The sequence below is a fragment of the Sturnus vulgaris genome, chromosome 9 (genome assembly GCF_052056855.1).
Source record: "Sturnus vulgaris isolate bStuVul1 chromosome 9, bStuVul1.hap1, whole genome shotgun sequence".
Lineage (NCBI taxonomy): Eukaryota > Metazoa > Chordata > Aves > Passeriformes > Sturnidae > Sturnus > Sturnus vulgaris.
Window position 1 is genome coordinate 17,587,616 of NC_142251.1, and position 21,048 is coordinate 17,608,663.

Sequence of the window (21,048 nt, forward strand, 5' to 3'; positions counted from 1 at the left end):
GACTACTCAGCTGTAGCTGCATGGCTTGCTGCACACAAGCCTGTGTGAAGAAATGCTAAGTCTTAAGTATGTTTCAACAAAGCCTTTAAAAATGCACAACCTAACATTTTTAACCTTACTGCAACTTAGCTTGCAATACACACTAATTATCAATTGTATCTTCCTTGCATGTAACAAATTTATTTGATTTACCTGAAAGTCGTCTTCTCAATACAGAAAAATCCAAAAGAGAATTTGGTACTGAGCATTTTTCAATCATACCTTCAGTGTGTTTAAAGGGAAGTTTAAACTGTTAGTGTTTTTCTCTGACTAACTATAAGTTGACAGTTCTTTTAATGACTTGTTGAAGGAACAGTTACAGCACAAAGTGGGGTCAGAAAGAAGAAAAGGTCATTTGGTCATGAATACAAGTCTTTAAAACCCAAAATGAAGTCATTAACCCTTTGGTTTCCAGGTTTAATAGGTAATAGTCTAACTACTTCAGTGAGCAATCATCTTACTTGTCCCCATTTATTTTCACTTAACCCATTAAAAAAAAATCTCAAAAACAATGACAGCAGGTAGCCCCATCAAGTCATCGCTATCATTCAGAACTGAGAATACATTCAAGTATTTGAAATCTTGAATACACATTTTTCCTGTGTTGAATCTTGCTTTAAAACTCAGACAACTCCAAGTGTCCCAGCCCCATGGTGCAGTTTCAGTGAAACTGAAGTCTCCTTTAAGAGATATCATTTTACACTCCAAGAGAACGTGTTTAGCCTACCCGACTTCTCCGAGATACAGGAAGTCCCAATGACGAGCCATTGTCTACATCTCCCATAAGGAAGTCTGAAACACTGCCAGAAAAACAAAGACTTGTGTTACTTCATTACTTTACCTCACCAAGCAATTCTATATCACTGAATTCAAGAATTCATGTAGTGTTACTAAGTCCTTTAAAAGTTCTGCAAACCATTTTTAGTAGTCATCTTACATTCTCTGCAATTTCTATACCATCCTAGATTTCCTTATTAAGAAAAAACACGAACTGACAAAAACTCAAAACTGTAAAATTGTTCTAGCTGTAGCTAATTTAAATTACTTTATCAGAAAGTAGTTGTCCAAAAGAAAACTAAAGCTTTTGTTATTGTTGTGTCTTAAATTGATTCAGCTCCATTGAGTTCTTTAAAAACTCCTTCTGGATTCCAACTTACACGTTTCCAAAGGTGAATGCCAATGTTTCAATGGAAGAAAATATTTCACTGAAAAGTTCTCTCTTGTTTTCTTCATTAACTTCTTTGAAGTTCACCGCTTACAAAAAAAAAACAAAGGGTGAGAGGTGGGGTCAATTAAGTAAGTTTATCAGGCCTAGAGACAAGTTTTATATATAGATTCTTCCACATGCAACATTATGCTTTTTTGAATAATTGAAAAAACATAGCTTTAAAGAATATTAGTAAGAAAGTAAACATAAAGGAAAAAAAAAAAAATCAACACAATCCAGATGCTTCCCACAATGAAATCAGATTAGTCCTGCACTTCCTGTATCTTCCCACTTAAGGAGCAATTTGGTGTGGAAATGTTGGTAATGCATGGACAACAAAAAATAATCATTTACCAGCTAGAAACAAATCACACAGCAGCAGCACCACCACAAAGCAGTTCACAAATGCAGTCAGATATTGGAAAAGCTGTTTCTCTTCTGCGTAGAAATTTCAGAATTCCAACAGGAGCAGCAGTTTGTGGGGGTGCTCCCTCAACTGAATGCAATCCAGAACACAGCATTTCTGACTTGAGTAAAGGCAAGCAGAAAGCTATCAAAAGATGATGTCCACTGCAAAACCCTTCAATTATTAGCTCCACAGTATGGCAAAAGCCCCTCAGTTTTTCCTGTTAGAAGTGGGGAAAAAACTCAGCCTATCTACTGGTGGTCCCAAATAGGAAGAAGAGTGTTGCTGGACAAACTAGATGGTTTAAAGTGGTGATCAAGTATTTAACCACTCAACACAGCCTTTAGCACACTTCCAGGACAAGCTGGAATAATGAGACAAGATGAATGACTCATCCAGAGTTTCTATTAACAACTACTAAACAAGAAGAAGGGATAAAGGACAAGACAAAGAGCACGACCATTTTTGTCTGTTTTCAACTTAACTCCTTAATCAATGGTGACTGGGAGATTTTTTGTAGAAAAGCTGCATACATTCCTTTGAGCTGAAGCTGTATCCTCTGGAGGGAAGTTTTTCCCAGAGTTACATTGTGAGAAATGACAACCTCACATTAGATTTTTTTTTCAAGTTTATTTTTTTCAGTTTACTATTTTAAAGTTGTTTTTTTTTAAGCAATGCAATAATCTTAATTCTCTAGATGTGTCTCTAGATGTGTAAGTCACACATGCTCACACCTATTTCAGAGAGACTGCAATGACACACATACAGCAACTCAACCCACATCACTTTTTACAAAATCTAATAAGGTTAAATTGTCGTCCTTACATTTCGAGTACAAATAAAATACAATGACTTGTAGAAGTAGCAAAAATAAAATAATGTTTAGATGTTGCCCATTCTATACAAATTTTCTCAGCAAATTAACAGCCTTTAATCTTAAAAAGCATTCAAACTTCCTGCCAGGTGCCTAAATATTAATGGGTAACAAACAAAGAAAGTACAGTAATCTGCTCCCCCATTAGACTTCCTTTGTGAAAGGAAAAGTTTTTAACCAGTAAAGCAACACAGTTAAATCCATTTCTTTTTACACATTATGTCAAGAAACTTGATCAACATTTTATAACAACTATTTCTATATAAAGCCATTACAGAAAATACATATTTTTCTCATGGGCTATTTTTACAATTACTTGCAGATACAAAATGTTGTAATAAGCCTACAGCAAAAAACAATTATCACATATTACAATAATATCACCAGTCTCTGTTGACACGGCTCACTACTAAATAACAGCTACTCCTACCTTTCTGTTACACTTTGTAATTACACAAAAAAAATGCCTCTGGCACGTTTGTTTGAAATGAGAATCGATAAAGCTCCACAGACTTTTTTTAAAAATAACTTTAATAGCAGTGGATTTCTTTTTTTTTAATTCAGGTTAGTTGAAAACCTCAGCTTTCCAGAAATAACTGCATAAGTCTAAACTTTGCATTCCAAATCATTAAACAACAACAGTGACAATGAGAAATATTGATTACCAGCCCCTAATGACTGGAAAAATCATTTAAGAGCTCGCATGAAATGTAAACTGCTTCAAAATTAGAAGGAATTAGCTAAAATTGTCTATGCATTCAAAGCACTTACCACGAAAACATTTGAATATCCATTAGCTGCAATGTCTTCGAAGAGAGAGCGATTCTTTCACTTAGTTAACAAGACATTAATAGAGAGGAGCTTTTCCCTAAAGAAATGCCGACTGTTTCACTCTGCCTTCCTGTTCCAGGAAGAGTTTTGTTAAGCTTTACACTTGATATGCCAGAGAAATCCTCTCTTTTCAGGATCCATCACAAAAGGAATAACTAATCTCCATTTTTTCAGATTTACTTCTTTTCACTTCTCCCAAAACAGGTTAGTCTAATCTCTTAGTAATTCGGTAGAATACCACCAGCTTTTTTCTAGCTCACCACCACTGGAATGCTGATGTACTTAACGTCAACTTGAAACCACGCACTCTCTTTCCCCAGGACATCCTGACTGCACACAATAGCTACTGACAACAATGAACTATAGTAATCTTGCCATGTCTGGAAATGACAGCTATCTATCTATAGTTCTACAGATTTCAAAGCAAGTATACAACCAGACAACTCTTTTAAGCAAGATTTCAGATGACACATAATGAATTTCAAAAAAATCATATGGCAGTGATACATTAAAATCCAAATCCAGTACCTGAAATGCAAGCATAGCTTGCAGTGGATCTCTATTTCCAAAACTGTCTTCAAACTGAGGTGGGTTTGGCAATCTCATAAAAATGCTGCAGTGCACTGCAGTTCCAGCTCTTGGGTCGTGCCATCAAAAACTTTTTTGAATCAAGCACAGACCAGGCTGGGGAACCCAAAACAGCCATGAGGGTTTTGGAAGTGAGAATCCCAGACGCTGAAGCATTGCCTGAGGACATTTGAGCAATGCTGCTAAAAGGATGCAGAAAAGACTGACAGCTGTCAAGACCGAAGGGCAAGCAGGACCTTTAAAAGGAGATTGATAATTCCCAGTGAACTCACGGGACACAGCCAGGCTGGAGTCTGCACAAGTTCGCTCGCTGCCTCAACCCTGCTGCCCAGACACACATGCAGGACCGACAGCAGCAAAGCTGCCTTGCAGGCAGTCTGCAGAGCCTGGACAAGCTTGCAGAATTTGCTCTTTGCAGGTCAGTTTTCTCATACATGATAGATAGATATGGTAACCACGTATTTTTTCAGACCAGAATACATCCTCAAGCCATGCTTTAATAGCTGACTTGCAAGAAGTAAGCATCCAGCTGATTTCTTGGAACTGAGTATCTCTGCAACCAATTTTACGTTTAAACTCACAAAAATGCTTTCAAAAACCTTTCAGAACTATTTCAAAAACAAAACAACCACCTGAGCAAACAAAACACCCAACAAAGACCAAAAGACCACTCCCACTCTGAAAAAGACTTGTAATACTTCTTGTTAAAACCTCTCTTCTTCAAAAACGTGTAAAATAAATGGGGAGAACGTAAGTGAAGAGCAATAGTATGGAGATTGGAAAGAGGCAGAAGAATATTTTTGTATCCTAGAGAGGATCAACAGGCTGTCCAAGCCCCACTGTTCTACTTTGAGTTCGTAGTGCCATGTAATTTCACCAGCCTGTACTTACTACCAGGTTTGGCAGCCTCCTCAACTTGAGCTGGATGCCAACAAGACAATTTCCAGGAACTGTTTCCTACTCCTTCCATAATACGTTTTGGTCTGAATGTACTTCACACATACAACAAAACTGAAATTACTTCATCTTGTTTGAGGTATTTATTTTTGGTGCAGAACTACTACAAAAAAACCGTATGCCTAAACAGGAAACAGCTACAAGACAAGTGTGATTTTCAGCTTTACCAGTAATCAGTGTTCATTGTAGTGATTAAATAAAAAGGTGTAATTAAGAGCAAAAGAAGAATACAAACTTGAATTCAGCATGGGATCAGGAGAACCATGTACTCTGAGACCATCAACTATTTAAAGGCATTGAGTGGAAAAATAACAACTACAAATATGATGCTGTGCCAGAATGGGAAGTGACTTACAGAAACAGGAGTCTAAACAGGTTCCAAGCAAGATAATTCAATGGCTCGATTCTTCCAGGTCAAGTGAGCTGTTATTTAAAAGACATTTTTCATGAAGCACTCAAGTGAGCATGTATAAGTGGTAGAGTCCAAAAAGGCCCAGTAAGGCTTGTCATGTCCAAGATATAACCAGAGAAATCAAATGTGTCATGTCCCACTCTTCTCACCACCCTTTTCCCTCAATCTCAGGCCAAAATAGTACAAGTCTGATAAGTCTGTACTGCCAAGCACAATTCTCTGTAGCAAGATTCAGATAACACGCTGCAGCTATTTTTCCTTCAATATGTCTAAAAGGAAAAGCATTGAACATGCAAAGCAGACCAGGGGCACATTTGTATCATTCCCATTGAGGGTTCTGAAAAATGGCCAAGAAGCTTGGAAGAGGGTCACAAGCACCCTTAATTTTTGTTAGCCTTCAAAATATTCACACTCACAGTAATCCAAAGACAGGCAGTCTATCTGCGCCAGACATTATGTTTAAAGCACAGTGCAACTTGTCACAGTTATGAGAACACTTCACAAGGCACTAAGACTTCATGAGTCACTAAGGTTCCAAAGTTATTGTAACTGATTTAATAAAGAGCAAAAGATATTTGTTCGTTGTCGTAGCAGTATGCCCCTATTTGAAGTTCCAAAGAAAAACTGAATTTGAAACCCTGATATTATGCAAAGACTCAAAAACCAGGAGGTGGAATCACGTGTAAATCCCAGCTTGTTTCTATTTCCTGCTCTCCTAAATAAACATCAGAATTTTTCCACGCCAGGTTAATTTTCTTCCTAGACATAAATCCAACTACAGAGTGCTTCTATATCTTTTTATAGTTTTGTCCTCCAATGACAAGAAACAGATGAGTCACATGAACTTTTCATAATGTCACATTAACAAAGACAGGGAAGCCAGAGGAAAAAGGATACTGGATATGTTCTACCAGCTCCTCACATTCTTGTAGCTTCCTGTTTATTCAAAAGCTGCATTACCTCTGGTGAAATAACCACAGCTGAAAACCTGTGAATGCATGTGTTACACACAGGTCAAAGTAAGCAAATCTGAGGTCTGATATGCTTACAATCACCACAATGTGCAGTATTTTTATTTCCACTTTCTCAGCACCAGCTGTCATACACTTCAGTTTGAATATAAACTTTGAGCAGTATGATCCTCAGAAAAAGAACAGCTGTAAAAACCAAACAGGTGCTAAATGCAAACTGCCTTCACATTTACCACAGATTATGTTGGGGAAAGATAGTGTGTAGGCTTTGCTGTTCACAGAGAAGCAGCACTGAAGTACCAGTCAGAAAGAGTCCTGAAGTCTTGAATCTCCCCACTTCCATCTCCAGAGGTGTGACAAATACAGTATGTGTCTGAGCAAACACTGACAGGCATTACCAAAATCTTTGTAGCAAAGTACTTGTTTGTATCAATGGCTATAAATATTGAAGAAGTACTAAGTCCATATTTAACATGATCTGGAGTTCCCCTTCCTTGCATTTGTGTGGCCAGGTCACACAGTCTGGATCACAGGAAAGACTATTTGCCACAGAGCAAGTTTCTACTTACTTTAGCCAAAGGACCATAGAATGGGCTTGGAAGGGATCTTAAAACTCATGTAATTCCACCCCACTGCCATGGGGTCTAGCTTCCACTAGACCAGGCTGCCCAAACCCCATCCAACCTGGCCTTGAACACTGCCAGGCAGGAGGCATCCATAGCTGCTCTGGGCAACTCATTCCAGTGTCTCATCACCCTCATAGTAAAGCATTTCTGTGTTTCTAAGCTAAACTCATAAAAACAGATAGAAACAGAAGCATATAAGAAAAAGTACAAAACAAAAATGCATCTGCCCAGGGTTTATGTATTCTGCTATCATCTATTGTACGACAGAACACTATACACCAAGAGAAAAAAAGCATGGCATTAAATTCAGAAGGCTGCAATACCCTGGAGGAATGAACTATGTAATTCAACAAAGCGCTTAATTCTCCACTTGTGAAGTAAAAGGGCAGGAGAAAGAACACATAAATCTAGATCTGGAAAACTGGCTCAGCACTAGAACTGCAGAAAGTGACCTTGGTGTCATCATGGACTCTTAAAGTGTACAGAAAAACCTGACAAAAAGCCAACATAATTATGGACTCGACAGCCTTACATGCAAGACAAGGAAAATTATTCTACTACTTTACCTTGTGAACTCAGACAGTACAGACTGTGATTAATATGCATATAGAGAACAATATTAATAAACTGTGTAGTCCAGGGAGAATAGATACTGCAATGGTTTTTAAAACAATTTAGCAAAGGCTGATGTGATACAATTTACTTGCATACCTTAGGTCACTTTTCCTCAGCATTGCTTATATTAAAGAACAGTTGAACATTGTCCTGTGACCACTGAAATTAGGGCAGAGTAGAGGACACAGTCGTCTCACCATAGCATTTAAGCATGCAAACAGCTTGTCTAAGGTGGAAGAATTATGTTCACTAAACAATTAACGTGTCCACTAAACACTGACTACCACTGTATGTGTGTACTTAAGTCTCCCCACGATCAACAAACAAACAGCACCACATGGGATACTGTCTGAACTTATGCTGTAATGTACAAACCTCTAAAGCAAGTTCAGAAGTTATAGTCCTGTCCCACAATCATTTGAAATATCAGCTACAGAACTATAGGAAACTGTGTAACATGAAGAAAATGTGAAGTAGTCTGCTGGTATCTGGCAAGATCAAACAAACTGGCAAAACTATAAATCAATAGGAAGAATCCTTAAGAAGCTTGGAAGAATCCAATATATAGGAATCTGAAAGCTACACACATTAGCATTTTAACCGATATTCCCACTTCATTGAATCAACAATACATTTCAGACATACTAAGATAAATAGGAAACAAGAGGGAAGGCCTAGACAAAGAAGAAAAACTAAACTTCTCTGAAGGAAGCTATCCTACATGATTTACCACAGGGAAGAGGTAGAGATTGAACCCCACTCAAAGCTGGTTCCACAGTAATGTACCAGACTCCAGAGTAGGAAGAGCTGTAGTCAAAGGTTACACAGAGAAGGAAGAGGTTTCTGGAGCTGGAGCACTTGAGTGTTCACTATTTGCATTTCTCTGGCATGCCAAGAACTGCAACAGCAAAGATCAACAATAGAAAGTATTAACTTGTCTGCAACACTTTTTCTTGTTGCTATTGACACATGGCTATGATCCACTTGTGGAATTTATAACTGTTCAAATTTGGATTGCTCACCTGATATAAATACAATACCACCCCTACAGATTCACAGAATTAGGCAAAAATTCTTGGCAAGTCTCGAAGTAGATAAATGCCAGGTATATTACTCTGTGATACTATTCTAGGATACTCAGGTAAAGAAAAGCTTAAAGTCAAAGGTTTGTACTTTTAGAATTCAATGTGAGTCTGCACTTCGCTTCCTATAAGCAGAATTGTACCACATCGATGACAGAAAAAGCTACTTAATATTACTCTTCACTTAGGGAAGGCAATTTTTTAAACAAGTACTAAAGTATCACATTTTAAAAAAATCCCAGTTTCTTCTGTATATGTAGAATTCTACCTATAACTCCAAGCCAGAGTCAATCAAGTCACTAATTACAATTTTCCATTGATATAAAAGGTAGTAATTCCTTACCTTTTACTTTTGCAATAACTGTTCCTGCAGCACTAAGAATGTCAACTGAATTTAGAGTCTGATGTTTATTTATCACTGCTTTTAAAACACGGAGCAATTCCCCCAGGCGTTCATGTACTACTTGATGCAGGCCATCATGATTTTCTGAAAAAAAAAGGAGAAACTACGTTAAAACAGTGAATTAACATCCAATCACATTACAAACCACCTTGATGGTATTCAGCTGCATGGAATTCTAGGCCATATTCTAGCTGAGCCTACTCAGAATAAAGAAATTGTTAAAAATATAGTTATAATAGCAGCTGCCAATAGTAAACTTGCAATATTGTACATCATTTACAGAAATTTATTTCTCAGAAAAAGTCAAGAAAGTATACTTTAAAAAAAAAGGGAGGGTGGGAATTCAACACTAATACCCTAAGGTTTCTAAATTAAACCATCATCTTTTTCTCATGTCATTTCATCAACCACCATTTTGATAATTACATATATGAAAAAAGTACCAACAAAACCAGATTCTGATTGTTCATTAGGTAATTCTTCACCTGATACAAATTCAAAACCATTTATGTATGTTTATAAATTAAAATTTCTGGCAAATGTTGTCTTGTTTTTAAAGTATCAGCAAAATCTTAAGTATACTCTTTAGTAGTATCTTAAGTGTAATCTTTAATATATAAGACCAGATCTACAAAGGTCTGTCTTTAAGCATGTCAGTCCTGGTAAGTTGAACACCTAAATTAGGCTAAATCAGAAAAATTCTCAAAACACACACTCCAAGATGGTGATGCTTTTTAGATCACATTCCTCTTGCTATGTGCCTCTAAATCCCAACCCAATCTTACTTTTTTTTTTTTAAATACTTCTTGTTGAATCCAAAGCACAGGTTAAACCACAATCTGCTCTGTTACAGAAGAGGTGCTGGTGCATGGAATTAAAGTTTCTCATGTGCTAGAGTGCTGCGTTGCAAGTTGTGGTAAAAAGCTTTCAAATTCAGGAAAGTCTAGCTTATGAAAAAGAAAAAGAGGATCTAATACAAGCTGACTCACTTCCCTACCGAGCAGGGCAATTCTGTGTTGTCTGAGGCCATGATAACAAACAGGTCAATACAGACAATTACAGTACAGTGCAAATTGATCCAGTGTTGCTCAGAGAATAGTTTCAGCTCAGAGCCATTTTTCTGGTGACAAGACATTATATTTAGGCAAGAGACACCTACACTTTTCTGAGGAATCCACCTAGTACAACATGACACATCAGTAGAGCAGATCACTGCTATCAGGTGTGCAAGTGGGGGGGCTACACACAAATTTTATATGTTTGTATCAGGTAGAATAGCAAGTCTCCTAAAGACCACTGTGCTTCAGGCTTTATTCCCCTATATGCCACATATCAGGAGATCTGCTCTTTTTTTTTTTTTTTTCCTATTCAGACTGGCTTATAGATTGTCAGAGGGAAAAAACCTCGACTCAGGAAGTATACTAAGGTAAAAACTATCTACCATTCACAGGTATTTTTCCTGCTGGAAGGGACAAGGAAGCTCTATCTGTAACAGGACACAGAAGTCTAGGAAAATCTATCTTACACAGCAGTAAATTAGGAAAGTTCTAAGTAACTTGTTAAAAAAAACCCAAAAAAACTCACTTGTGGCTTTATCTTAATTTACGCCTACATATAATGATTTTTAACTGACTCAAGCCCACCTAAGGCAAAAAAATGTCAAAAGCCTGGTACTGAACATGGTTATGATTCAGTGAATCTACATTAGCAGCAGAGGCAGTTTATGACAAACACACATTGATGTAAAGGCATACTATAGCTCAGAGTTTGGAACTTAATGAGGAAAGCAATCCAGGCTTGGAGCAGTTTCCATGAAAGCAATAATAGTGGAAGCTGTTACCTTGCATAAGAAATTATTTATACAGGATATGAAACAAGATTAGAAAATTTTAAAAGGCATGAAAAGATAGAATAAAAAGATAGAATAGCAGATAGAACCAATTGCTTCTCCATGTCGCTCAATCCTATGTAACACACCTCAGATGAATAAAGTGAGCAAGCAGGAGCTTAAAAACAGAAAAGGGTAATCCTTCATGTAAGAGAACTGCAGAATTCTCTTGCCAAAACACAACATTGACACAAGAAGTTTACATGGAAACACGGAGAGCTAGACAAGTTACGTTTCCCGTGAGCTACTAATGAGTCAATGAATGCCCTGGTGGGTCTAGCCTGTGCCTCGCACAGCAGTGGGTGCTGCAGCTTAGAGCCCAGAGCAGACTGGCTGCTTGCAGCACTCCAGCTCCCCAGCATCCACAACCGCTGCACCACAGCTGCTCCTACACATGAAACACAACTGCTGCCTCTGAATTAACTTCATTCCTTTCGAACCTGCCTTCCCAACTTTTCATTCAACTACTCCACACTTTATTCTACTGAACTACCAAGCATAGTACTAAACCAATGTAACTTGCAACAGCACAAGAATTCTACTAAGCAAAAACAGTTCAGAAAACATGACTAACCTCCCATTTTTACCTTTCTCTAGCTATTCAATTTTGGCAATCATCAGAGCTCAGACAATGGGTTAGACACAGCTTTAGCCTAAGCCAGTGTGGCCACTGCCACTTCCTAACACTCAGAAAAGTTTTATAGTTGTTAAAATGAAAATAAGTAATTTTAATTGTCCCTTTAGGCTTTAATTCATAATTTGTACTCCATAAATATAAGAATAAATGCTGTTGGGAGTACTAGGCAGTTCTAGGCAAAGGCAGTGATAAAAATGAAAAACAGCAAAGTTGTACTGATGCCCACAAACTCAAAGTGGATCAGAAAACACAAAACATGTATCTTAAAATTACTGTAACATTCATCTTCAGGAATTAGGATACTAATAGTTAGAGGTAATTCAAATTAGTTCATTAAGATAAGTTTTGGAATTCTTACAGAGGTAGTCCTTAGAGTTTGTATCTTATCTCTTCTTATAGACCTCCAGAGGTAAAAAAATATTCCACAATCTTTCATCATAACTAATTACTTTTATTGGCAGGGTTGGGCTTTTATGAAGGTATTTGAAGACTATAAGCCACAAACATCCCCATCAGCCATCTCTGTCTAACCAGGATACATGCAGCCCTCACATGAAGGGCATGAATATTGTGGTCAATGGACTAGAGATGGTGAGCACAAGGGCACCATTTGACCAGAACTGCATCTCTTGCCTCATCAAGATGATGACAGTGTCCCTGCCTTCTAATGCACAGATGCTCACTTGTGTCTGGAGAGAAGAGCTCCTAATCATGTGATCAGAACACCCATACCCTACAGCCACATCCTTTTGGCAACACGTTGGGTAGACTTTTGGACCCCTAGCAAATAGGGCAGGGGAAACAAGGCCATAAAGCAGCCCAACCAATCTACAGATTGTCAGTTTGAGAGCGCTCAGGAAGGAGTATCACACAGACATACATCAAACAGCATGATTTATTCTGGGGACTGCAGTGTGACTCACAACTACAGACTTGTCATTGTAAGTCAAAAAAGTCTCTTAAGGTTCCTTATGTGTTAGGTGAAGACAGAAAAGAACACCCTCCAGAGACTAACTAAAGCAAAATTGAACCCAAAATGCAGTTTCTTACTATTAAAATTTGATAATATATCTTGCCAGAACAACAGAGCTGGGGGGAAAGGAAAAATAAGTGAGAAGGGAAAAATCGAAAGAAAAATCTTGTAGACACAAGCCTCTTCAAGTCTGAAACAGAAGCAACAAACTTCAAAGGGAAATGCTAGTGGAAAACAACCACTGAGTTGAATTAAATGTTTATCATACCATCCAGGAGACCACTATCACTAAAATAATGCACTCAAGCAGGACATTACTTATTTGTACTCTCAAAAGCAAAGGTCTGGCTACACCCAACTGAGATTTCTTTGTATTCCATCACTGTATCATTTGTTTACAAAATATCTGAAACATTGTTTCTGTGCCTCCCGAAGACAAAAGGTCTGTGACAAGTGGTGCTTGGGGAAAGGCAGAGACAAAAGTCATCAGGAACCACAACTGCACTACATTCACAATAACTGAGACCAAACAGACACCAAACCAGAGATTTCCTGTTCAGGACAGATTTAGAAACCTCAGGTAGAAAAACAGTGTAAATATGCCAGATCAACAGAAACACAGTTTTAATGGTAAGAAGTCTGAAAATGGCTGAGATCAAAACAAATCAAAACAAAAAAAGTTGAGCAAATACAGTGAAAGGAATGCACAAGGAAATGTGTCTCCAGTGAGCTTCTGCAGGAACTCAATCTAAATGAAGTACTTAAAAGAAAATATTACTTTCAGTTTTTCTTCTGTCCCTTTGTATTGCTGTACACATTCATTGATGCACATGAAGTCAGTAGGAAATTCTCCTCCAATGGATGCCATATTGTTTTAAAACCTCTCTGAAGCTTAATAGCATGAAATGCAAAAACCATAGAAGTCTAAAGCCATGACTGTCAGTGATCCTGCAACATTGAGAGGGCCTCTCTGGGCACTTCAGTTCAGCTGCTCACTCAGGTGACTGGTTTCCGGCATTCTCCTGGAGGAATGAGTCAGCTCCCTACCTCTCAAAAGGAGAAAACCAATTCTTAAAACTGCAAAGGGAAGAAAAAAAGGCTTGGATAGAGTTTAGTAGCTTATCTGAAAATCTTCTTTCACTAGGGGCTGAACTGTCATTTACAAGAGCTGAAAACAAGCTCCTCTCAAATGAAAGCATACTCTGTAGGAGAAATGGAGAAAGAAGAACAGGGTGAAAAACCATGTATTCAAAGCTGACAAGTCTAACATACAAGAATGACAGTACAAAGCAGCTGGAAAGTCTGCTTGCCAAGCCATCTCAGTAGCACACTGTTGTCATTGGCATCCCAGTCCTCAATGGTTTTGGTCACCACATTTTATAACCACTCACGCATCTTTAATGTGAAAGCATAATCTTCTACCTATTTTCAAATTTTACATAGTTCTCAAAGGGAAGCCTTTGTTTAGTAATTTACTAAGCAATAGTGTTCTTACAGCTATGGACTCCATTCACACAAAACAAAATCAAATTTGCTCATCAAGCTTGTCAGCACCAGTCACCCTCCCTGCCAAGTCAGGGCTGGCCACAATACACACAGTCGGGAAACGCACTGCTGTGTCAGTTGGCTGGCATTATTTTGTCTGACCTGATTTATTATTGGTCCAAACATTTCTGAAGTTGTTTATGACAATAAATGTTTTCCAGGATAAGTTTAAATACAGACTAACAGTCTTTCCCCCACTACACTGCTCTTCAGACCCATACACAATATGTACATGCAATTCTACTTAATATTCTAGGTGGAGAAGCAATAAGGCCTTTTAACAGCAGCAGACTCTCTACTACCCAATTTCCAGCAGCCCCAAAAGAAGGGAAACCACTAATACAACTATTGCTTTGCTGTGGCTAAAAGTTTGTTTAGAACGGAAGTTGGTCTCACTGAAGAAAAACAGGGTAGCAGTCTAGATAAAACAGCTAAAAAGTAACACATCCCTGCAAAATTCAGAATACATGGGAGATTGTCAAAGCAGATATTCTAGCTCACAACATGTATTAAGGTGCAGCTTTCCATTAAGAGCTTTTTACAATTAGAAAGATGTGATTAGTTATGTCATGCATTCAAACAGTTTTCAAGAATATTACACGGTGTGAACAACACGCTATGCATACTCTCGATAGCCACAAGTTTATACACACAGACCAGCCTCCTTTACACTGGGGGAAATCTACATAAACTCACCTCACTTGTCAAAATCTTACTATACAAAAACAAGGCAACTTGGATTTTTGCACAAATATTTTCTCCATCTACCTTCATAAACACATTATGCATGCCCTATGATCACCAACTATAGAGAACTCTGGATATTTCCAGTAGAATAAATGCAGCTGATGAGAACCCCTAAATTCCCACTGTAGCCATCACCCTCACTTGGTCTAGTCCTCATTTTAAGTGCTCCCTTTGTAAATCTGTTCTCCGGAGATCAGCTGAAGTGTGTATATTTTACCTCCTCTTCAACTGAAATATAATAATCTGAATTCCAATTTTAACCATTTTACATCTTCTCCATAAATCCTAACCTGTTTCAGGACAAACAGGCCAGACAAAATAGTCTTGCAGGATCGTGGTGAGAACATGCTGGGAAGCAATTACCCCAATATCTGGATCCAGAACTTTTTATTAAATAGTTTCACCTTACAGAATGCAAACAGTCAGCTTCTCATCACTTTCAGTCTTGGAAGTATTCAGGAAAAAGAGGTTTGAGTAACCAACATTTCAATATGCAAGAACAATATCCTGGCTAAGAGACCATTCACTCTTATTTACTAAAAAAAAAAAAAAAAAAAATAAATTCATTTTGACCTTTAGGTAAATTAAATTATATCCTGTTTCCATTACACTATACAGAAGGATTACATGGGATCACTAGTTATGCCACCTAGGGCAGGGGGAAAAAAATCAGCATTGGAATGAAGCTGACCCAAAGTAAAACAGATTTAATCTAAAATCACATTATTATCATATTCATCTATGTCCATATTGCATACTAGGACACTGTCAGCACTCAGGTCTGAACCTGATCCAGACTATGAGACTTCCCAATGAGCATCACAGAGTAGGCAAAACAATCACAAAACAATGAACTGTGTGGAAATCACCTAATTCCTACATCTGCAGTTTGGCAAACAGTCCCAGATTAAACCATGATTTTCTTTTTGCCCTTCCCTCACTGTCAGCTCCATTCTAACACGATTAACAGCCTGGCATATTTGTCTGATTTAACAGAGTTCACTACTACATTCAAAAGACCACAATAATTAATCAAATACACAGTGCAAACATGTTTTACATTGATTGTGGTTTGACCATAGGAAAGTTATCTATGTCCCTGCTGTCTGGTCTACTGTCTTAGCTATCATATTTCTTCCTTTATTTGGCTACGTGCTGCAGATCTAAGGAAAGAAACCTTTTAAATCACTGAAAAAATTTCTGGAAGAATTTATTTCTGCAAAATCTCTAGCGAGGCTGGAAGCTGCAAAAGGGTCTGGTGAAGTCATCACCTTTCTACCCTGTGCACAATGCAGAATAAGAAGCTACCTATCCATCCCTCTGTCAAGAAACATAGTACTTGAAACTTCCAAATTAGCAAGACAGCCATTCCCAGGCTTTTTGTTCATCAGTATCATGGCAACCCCTGTTGTCATAGCATCATTAAAACACACCACACTAAATTCATGGTCTTTAGCAACATGTACTCCAACCAATGACCTCATTGCATTATAGTGGAGCAAAAAAATTACAATTTATGGAAAATAATCAGTTAAACAATTATTTTAATGAGGAAAATCTAGGGACATGTGAAGTTTAATTAAGAATGAGGAAAATACAGTAATTAAAATAGTAATCCAAACCTCTGTGTTTGAACCAAAACCATCAGTTTTGTACGGGTTTTTTTGAGAAGAGCAATATACCGACCCAGTTCAGTGAGAATGCATTGAGACTTCCTGAAAACAGCTCACTGAATACATTACTGAAAGTAGCATGTTTGATTTCAGTTATTCCACACAAATAATGCTTTTGTAATACAAGAAAGCATTTAACATTTGGAAAGTCAATTGTCTATTTACTGTAAAACTGCTAAATGTGTTCCTAAAGTCAGGTTGCACAAATTTAGGTTAAAATAAAGAACCTGATACTTACCTTTTCTTTTTAATTTTAAGGGTGAAAGTTGTCTTTACTTTTTCAAATAAGCACTGTGAATATGCAAGCTTGCACTTTTTTTCAGAAAAAAATATCCCTGGACAGAACTCAAAACTATCCCCAATTAGTTAATCCTTTCAGATTAAGTTTCCCAGCATGATGACTTTTTTTATGCCTCACAAATGCCCAAACAACCCTTTCAGATTTGTCACTTGCTATCAGGGACTGGCTAAAATACAGTCATCTATCCATTTAGATTCAACCACTAACCATGCTGATTAGCCTCTGATGTAACCATGAGCTGTGGTGGTTTTTGGTTTTTATTAAACTGGGTGAACTCCATTTTAATTATGGACCAATTCTGTACCTGTTCAGTCAAAACGTTTGTAAGAAGTCCTTCTTGACTATATATATATAGAGCAAAGCCAGACTAAATTAATTTTCAGAAATCAAAGTTACAAAGATAAAGACGTCTTAAAATAATCTTTCAGAAAGTCAATGAAACAGTTGTATATGCAAAATACATCAGAATAATCAAAATCTTCTAATTCTGCCTACACTGAAAACAGTTACATATTCTCCTTTTGTTGGTTTGCCAACTGACCTCAGCAGAAAAGTTCTGGAAAGTACTTCACATTTGTCTCACGTTTAAATTCATAGACAAATTCCCCATTTGTTAAATTGGGGAAGCATTTCAGAAAAAACCTACCACAATGCAGCTTTTAATCTATTTCAATATGCTGTACACTACTTGCCTTTTTTATTCTACTAGACTTGAGATTCCAGTCAACTAACTCAGATGTGTTCAGCCATGCAGTTGAATCTTTAGAATACTTTAATCTTTTATTAAACCAAAATTCAGAAACCAGTAATGAAAATGGCTAGTGTTTCCTCACTTACCTGTTTCTGACAAATGAAAGTGAAAACACTACATGGTCATTTTAATCACTGTTCATTTCCCTGAATCTTCCCAGAGATTAAGAATAAAGTAAGTGAGGATAATGCTTTAGCAGCTTCAGAACATATTTTAAGTTAGCATTGTAAATTGTCAAGTGGACATAAGGCTGTATTCTTTAGTATGAATACATTAGCAATAAATCACATGAAATCATATCAACTGGGAAAGGCAACCATACCACTAGTAGGGACTAGTTACTTATTTCTTATTCAAGGATATCTCACTAAAACTTAGTCAAACAGTCACTAGACTGAACAGCTGCCAGTGGAAGATACTGTTAAAATAAAATGGGAACTCTTATGCTCTAAGCAACTATGTTCCTTGCATACTTGTTTAAGTTCTGAGAGTACATGAAGTAATATTCACTGAACATTTACAGCACAAATTTTCTGAAAAAAAAAAAAAAAAAGAACAAATCATGAAACGAAAGAAACTCCAGCAAGTTGATCATATCATATCAAACTGGCACACAGAAAGTAGTATGAAAGTTACAATTTATTCATTCTAAATAAAATTAATTTAACCTTTGGTAACCAACATCAAGAGATTATCAAACAATACTTAACCTTTAACTCATGTTAATTTTAGTCTAAAATGTTGTTTGTTCTACACGCCTGCTTCTTGCACTTTTAGTTAAGCCACTGACTGAGTAAAGAAGCTATTTTACTGCTGCCTGCCCACCTATTTTTCAAAAAACCACACAAAGCCAGGATTATGAGACAATATGGTTTTAAACAAGGGGTGTATTACTTTGTGCATTTATTTTAAGGGATCTTTTAAACACAATTATGGACTGCTATAGGATGTGATAGTAGCCCATTTCTGGTTTGTTGATTAAAAGAAGAAAGTTACACTTTAAAATCAACTTAGATTTAAAGTGGTGTTCAAATCCCTAAAGCAGCAGCAAGCAACATTAGTTGTCTAGAAAACTGGTGAACATAAATGATTAAGGATTATTTGAAGTTCCTTCACTGACGTCCTGCTGAAACGACCACCCTGCATAACTCACAGGTGACAGAGCCATATGAATGGTCCAAAGGAAACACTTAAAAAATCTTCCCATTTACTAGACTCAGGAACAGTCAATCCCCACTGCAATATAATGTTTGGTATCAGTTAATTCACACCAAAACATTCTTGAAGATTTTGTATAAAGAGAAAACACAGTAACACTATCATTAAGGCAGCAACTGATATCATGCTGGCACTTAGCAAAAGACAACAGTAACTCACTGTACATCTCACCATGAGTTTTTAACAGAGTAGTACTTCTTCACAAATACCTCGCAAGAGAAAGGTGAGAAACACTGCAGAATTCACCTGCTCAGTGGTTCTGGATTTATCTAGCTGTTTCTCCCTAGAAACACTGTAGTTGTCATTCCAGGTAGTCAATGCTAGATCAAAAATGTATATGCTCCAGACCTATTTCTTTCTTTCCAAATTAAGTTCTCAGCCACCTTCACTTTCTAGCTGTAGTTGGCTTCAGATGATGACTAGACAGGAACATTTAGAGTTCTCCATTGCTTGCTGGATTAGTTTGCTTGTCCTTAACACAAGGGCTTAAACATGAATATCAGAAAGCATTTAATCTGACCACTCTTCAGTCTGAATCCTACTGTTAGTTTTCCCTTCTTCACTACTGGCATAAGTTATTTATCACAGTCACTTTCTCAAAGCACTTCACAAACTGTCTTCACTCAACTATCACAATTCATGTGTGCTGCTAAGCTTTCAGATAAACAATTTGCACCTTACTCAACACAGAACAAAGCACACAGAACTACCCCTCAAAAAAGCCGCCCCCTTAACTGCTCTTCTGTCAGGAGTGGATAACCTGCTGTGAGTGAGACCACAGCCCATTCTGACCACCAATCTTCACTGCTCTGCACGTCCACTTCAGTGATTCCAGTATACACTTTTTTCCCCACTTACTGTCAGCACTGGACAACTTCTAGACTGATCTTTTAGTTGCATAGTTGCAGTAGAACAAAATAACTTACATACCCTGTACACAATCAATGAATTAAATAAAAAGCCCACAGGTGAAACAAACAACAAAAAAACCCCCACAAAAAACAAACAAAAAAATTAGAAAAGCATTCTACTAAAGAATCCATTCATACCACTATCAACACTAAAACAGCAAGATGAATTTGTGAACACTGAGCAGTCTTTAAGCTAATGCTTCAGGAATACCATGTCCTTAACTTTTTCAGTGATATCTGATTTAAAAGTAGAGCTCAGAATATAGCTGCAGTCCAGAAGTAGAACATTAACTGAGATGTTACATTCCCTTACAACACAGAGCCCTAAAACAGTCACACCTGCATAAACCGGGAAAATTTAAATACAATACTTAGAGAAGAACTTGGAAATGCTAAATACAATGCCAAGTCCTAAGGATGCCAAAGCCTCTTTTTGCAAAGGCATGAAAGTATTTTAATTCCACCATACAAATATACTCCCTGCAACTTACTGATCTACAATCCTGCAATTGACAATTTCAATTATTTTTCATTTTCATTTTTTAATGCATCTCTGCTGAAACTTCCTCACTAGGTCTTTCCCATCTTGCAGGTTTCTAAAACCAGGAAAGGATTGAGATATTACAAGAGTTGGAAGAACATCTGAGTCCTTCCAAAGTAAGAACATTCCCTCTCCTTCAGCATGTATTTGTAGCAAGATCCACCAATCCCATGGTTATTCTGTGTCTCATAGACAAGCAGCACTAACAGAACTCGTACTGACATCATTAACTGCTGCAACACCCACCTGCAGGCCCTGAACCCAAGTTATACACAGCAGAGAGAACCAACATATTTGAAATAGGGAACATGTTATACTACTAAAATAGCTTAAATATCTGAAGCAGTTCAGTCATGACAAAGAAAACAAGACTGAAGAGGTAAGTTTTGTTAACTTAAAACTGGTTTGTCAACTAAAAATAATTGCAATTGGCAAGTAAAAATTCCTACATACTTTTAAAAATTAGTCCAATAAATTATTCAAGTAATAAAGGAAAAAAATAGTAAAAAGGAAAGGTCCTTTGTTTAGCTAAATCACAGCCTCTACAAAAGAAAATTCCTCAAGCCCTAGGTTTTTCAGTTACAGTGTTCTGTAACAAATGTCATTAAGATGAAAGTTTAACTCAAACACAAGTATTTTCTACAGCCTTACATGAGTCACCTCCGTCTTCCATAAAAAGGGACATTTTAGGCAGACAAAGGAGTAAGTCCCCATAAAATCCCTATTTTCCTGAGAAAAGGGAAACAGCTACGTATGAAAATCAAGGTCCAAGCTCTGTATCAAATCTCCTACCCTGCCATGCTGTTCTAACTCTAAGACATTACCAAGACATTAGCTCTAACAATCAAATCA

At 37.2% G+C, this 21,048-nt stretch overlaps 1 protein-coding gene across 8 annotated transcripts in view; it reads right to left on the reverse strand.

The window, feature by feature from the left end:
- ARHGAP29 (Rho GTPase activating protein 29) overlaps positions 1-21,048 on the reverse strand; it is a 50,531-nt gene that overhangs the window by 17,861 nt on the left and 11,622 nt on the right. For 7 of the 8 annotated variants that reach the window (XM_088169995.1, XM_088169994.1, XM_088169996.1 and 4 more), the window contains exons 3-5: positions 8,952-9,095; positions 1,197-1,293; positions 767-839 (exon numbers count right to left, since the gene is read on the reverse strand). In XM_088169995.1, coding sequence (XP_088026121.1) covers positions 767-839; positions 1,197-1,293; positions 8,952-9,095 — 314 coding nt within the window. Of the gene's footprint in view, positions 1-766; positions 840-1,196; positions 1,294-3,297; positions 7,511-8,951; positions 9,096-21,048 lie in introns of those variants that run through there. The other variant, XM_088169999.1, reaches the window with a different exon arrangement.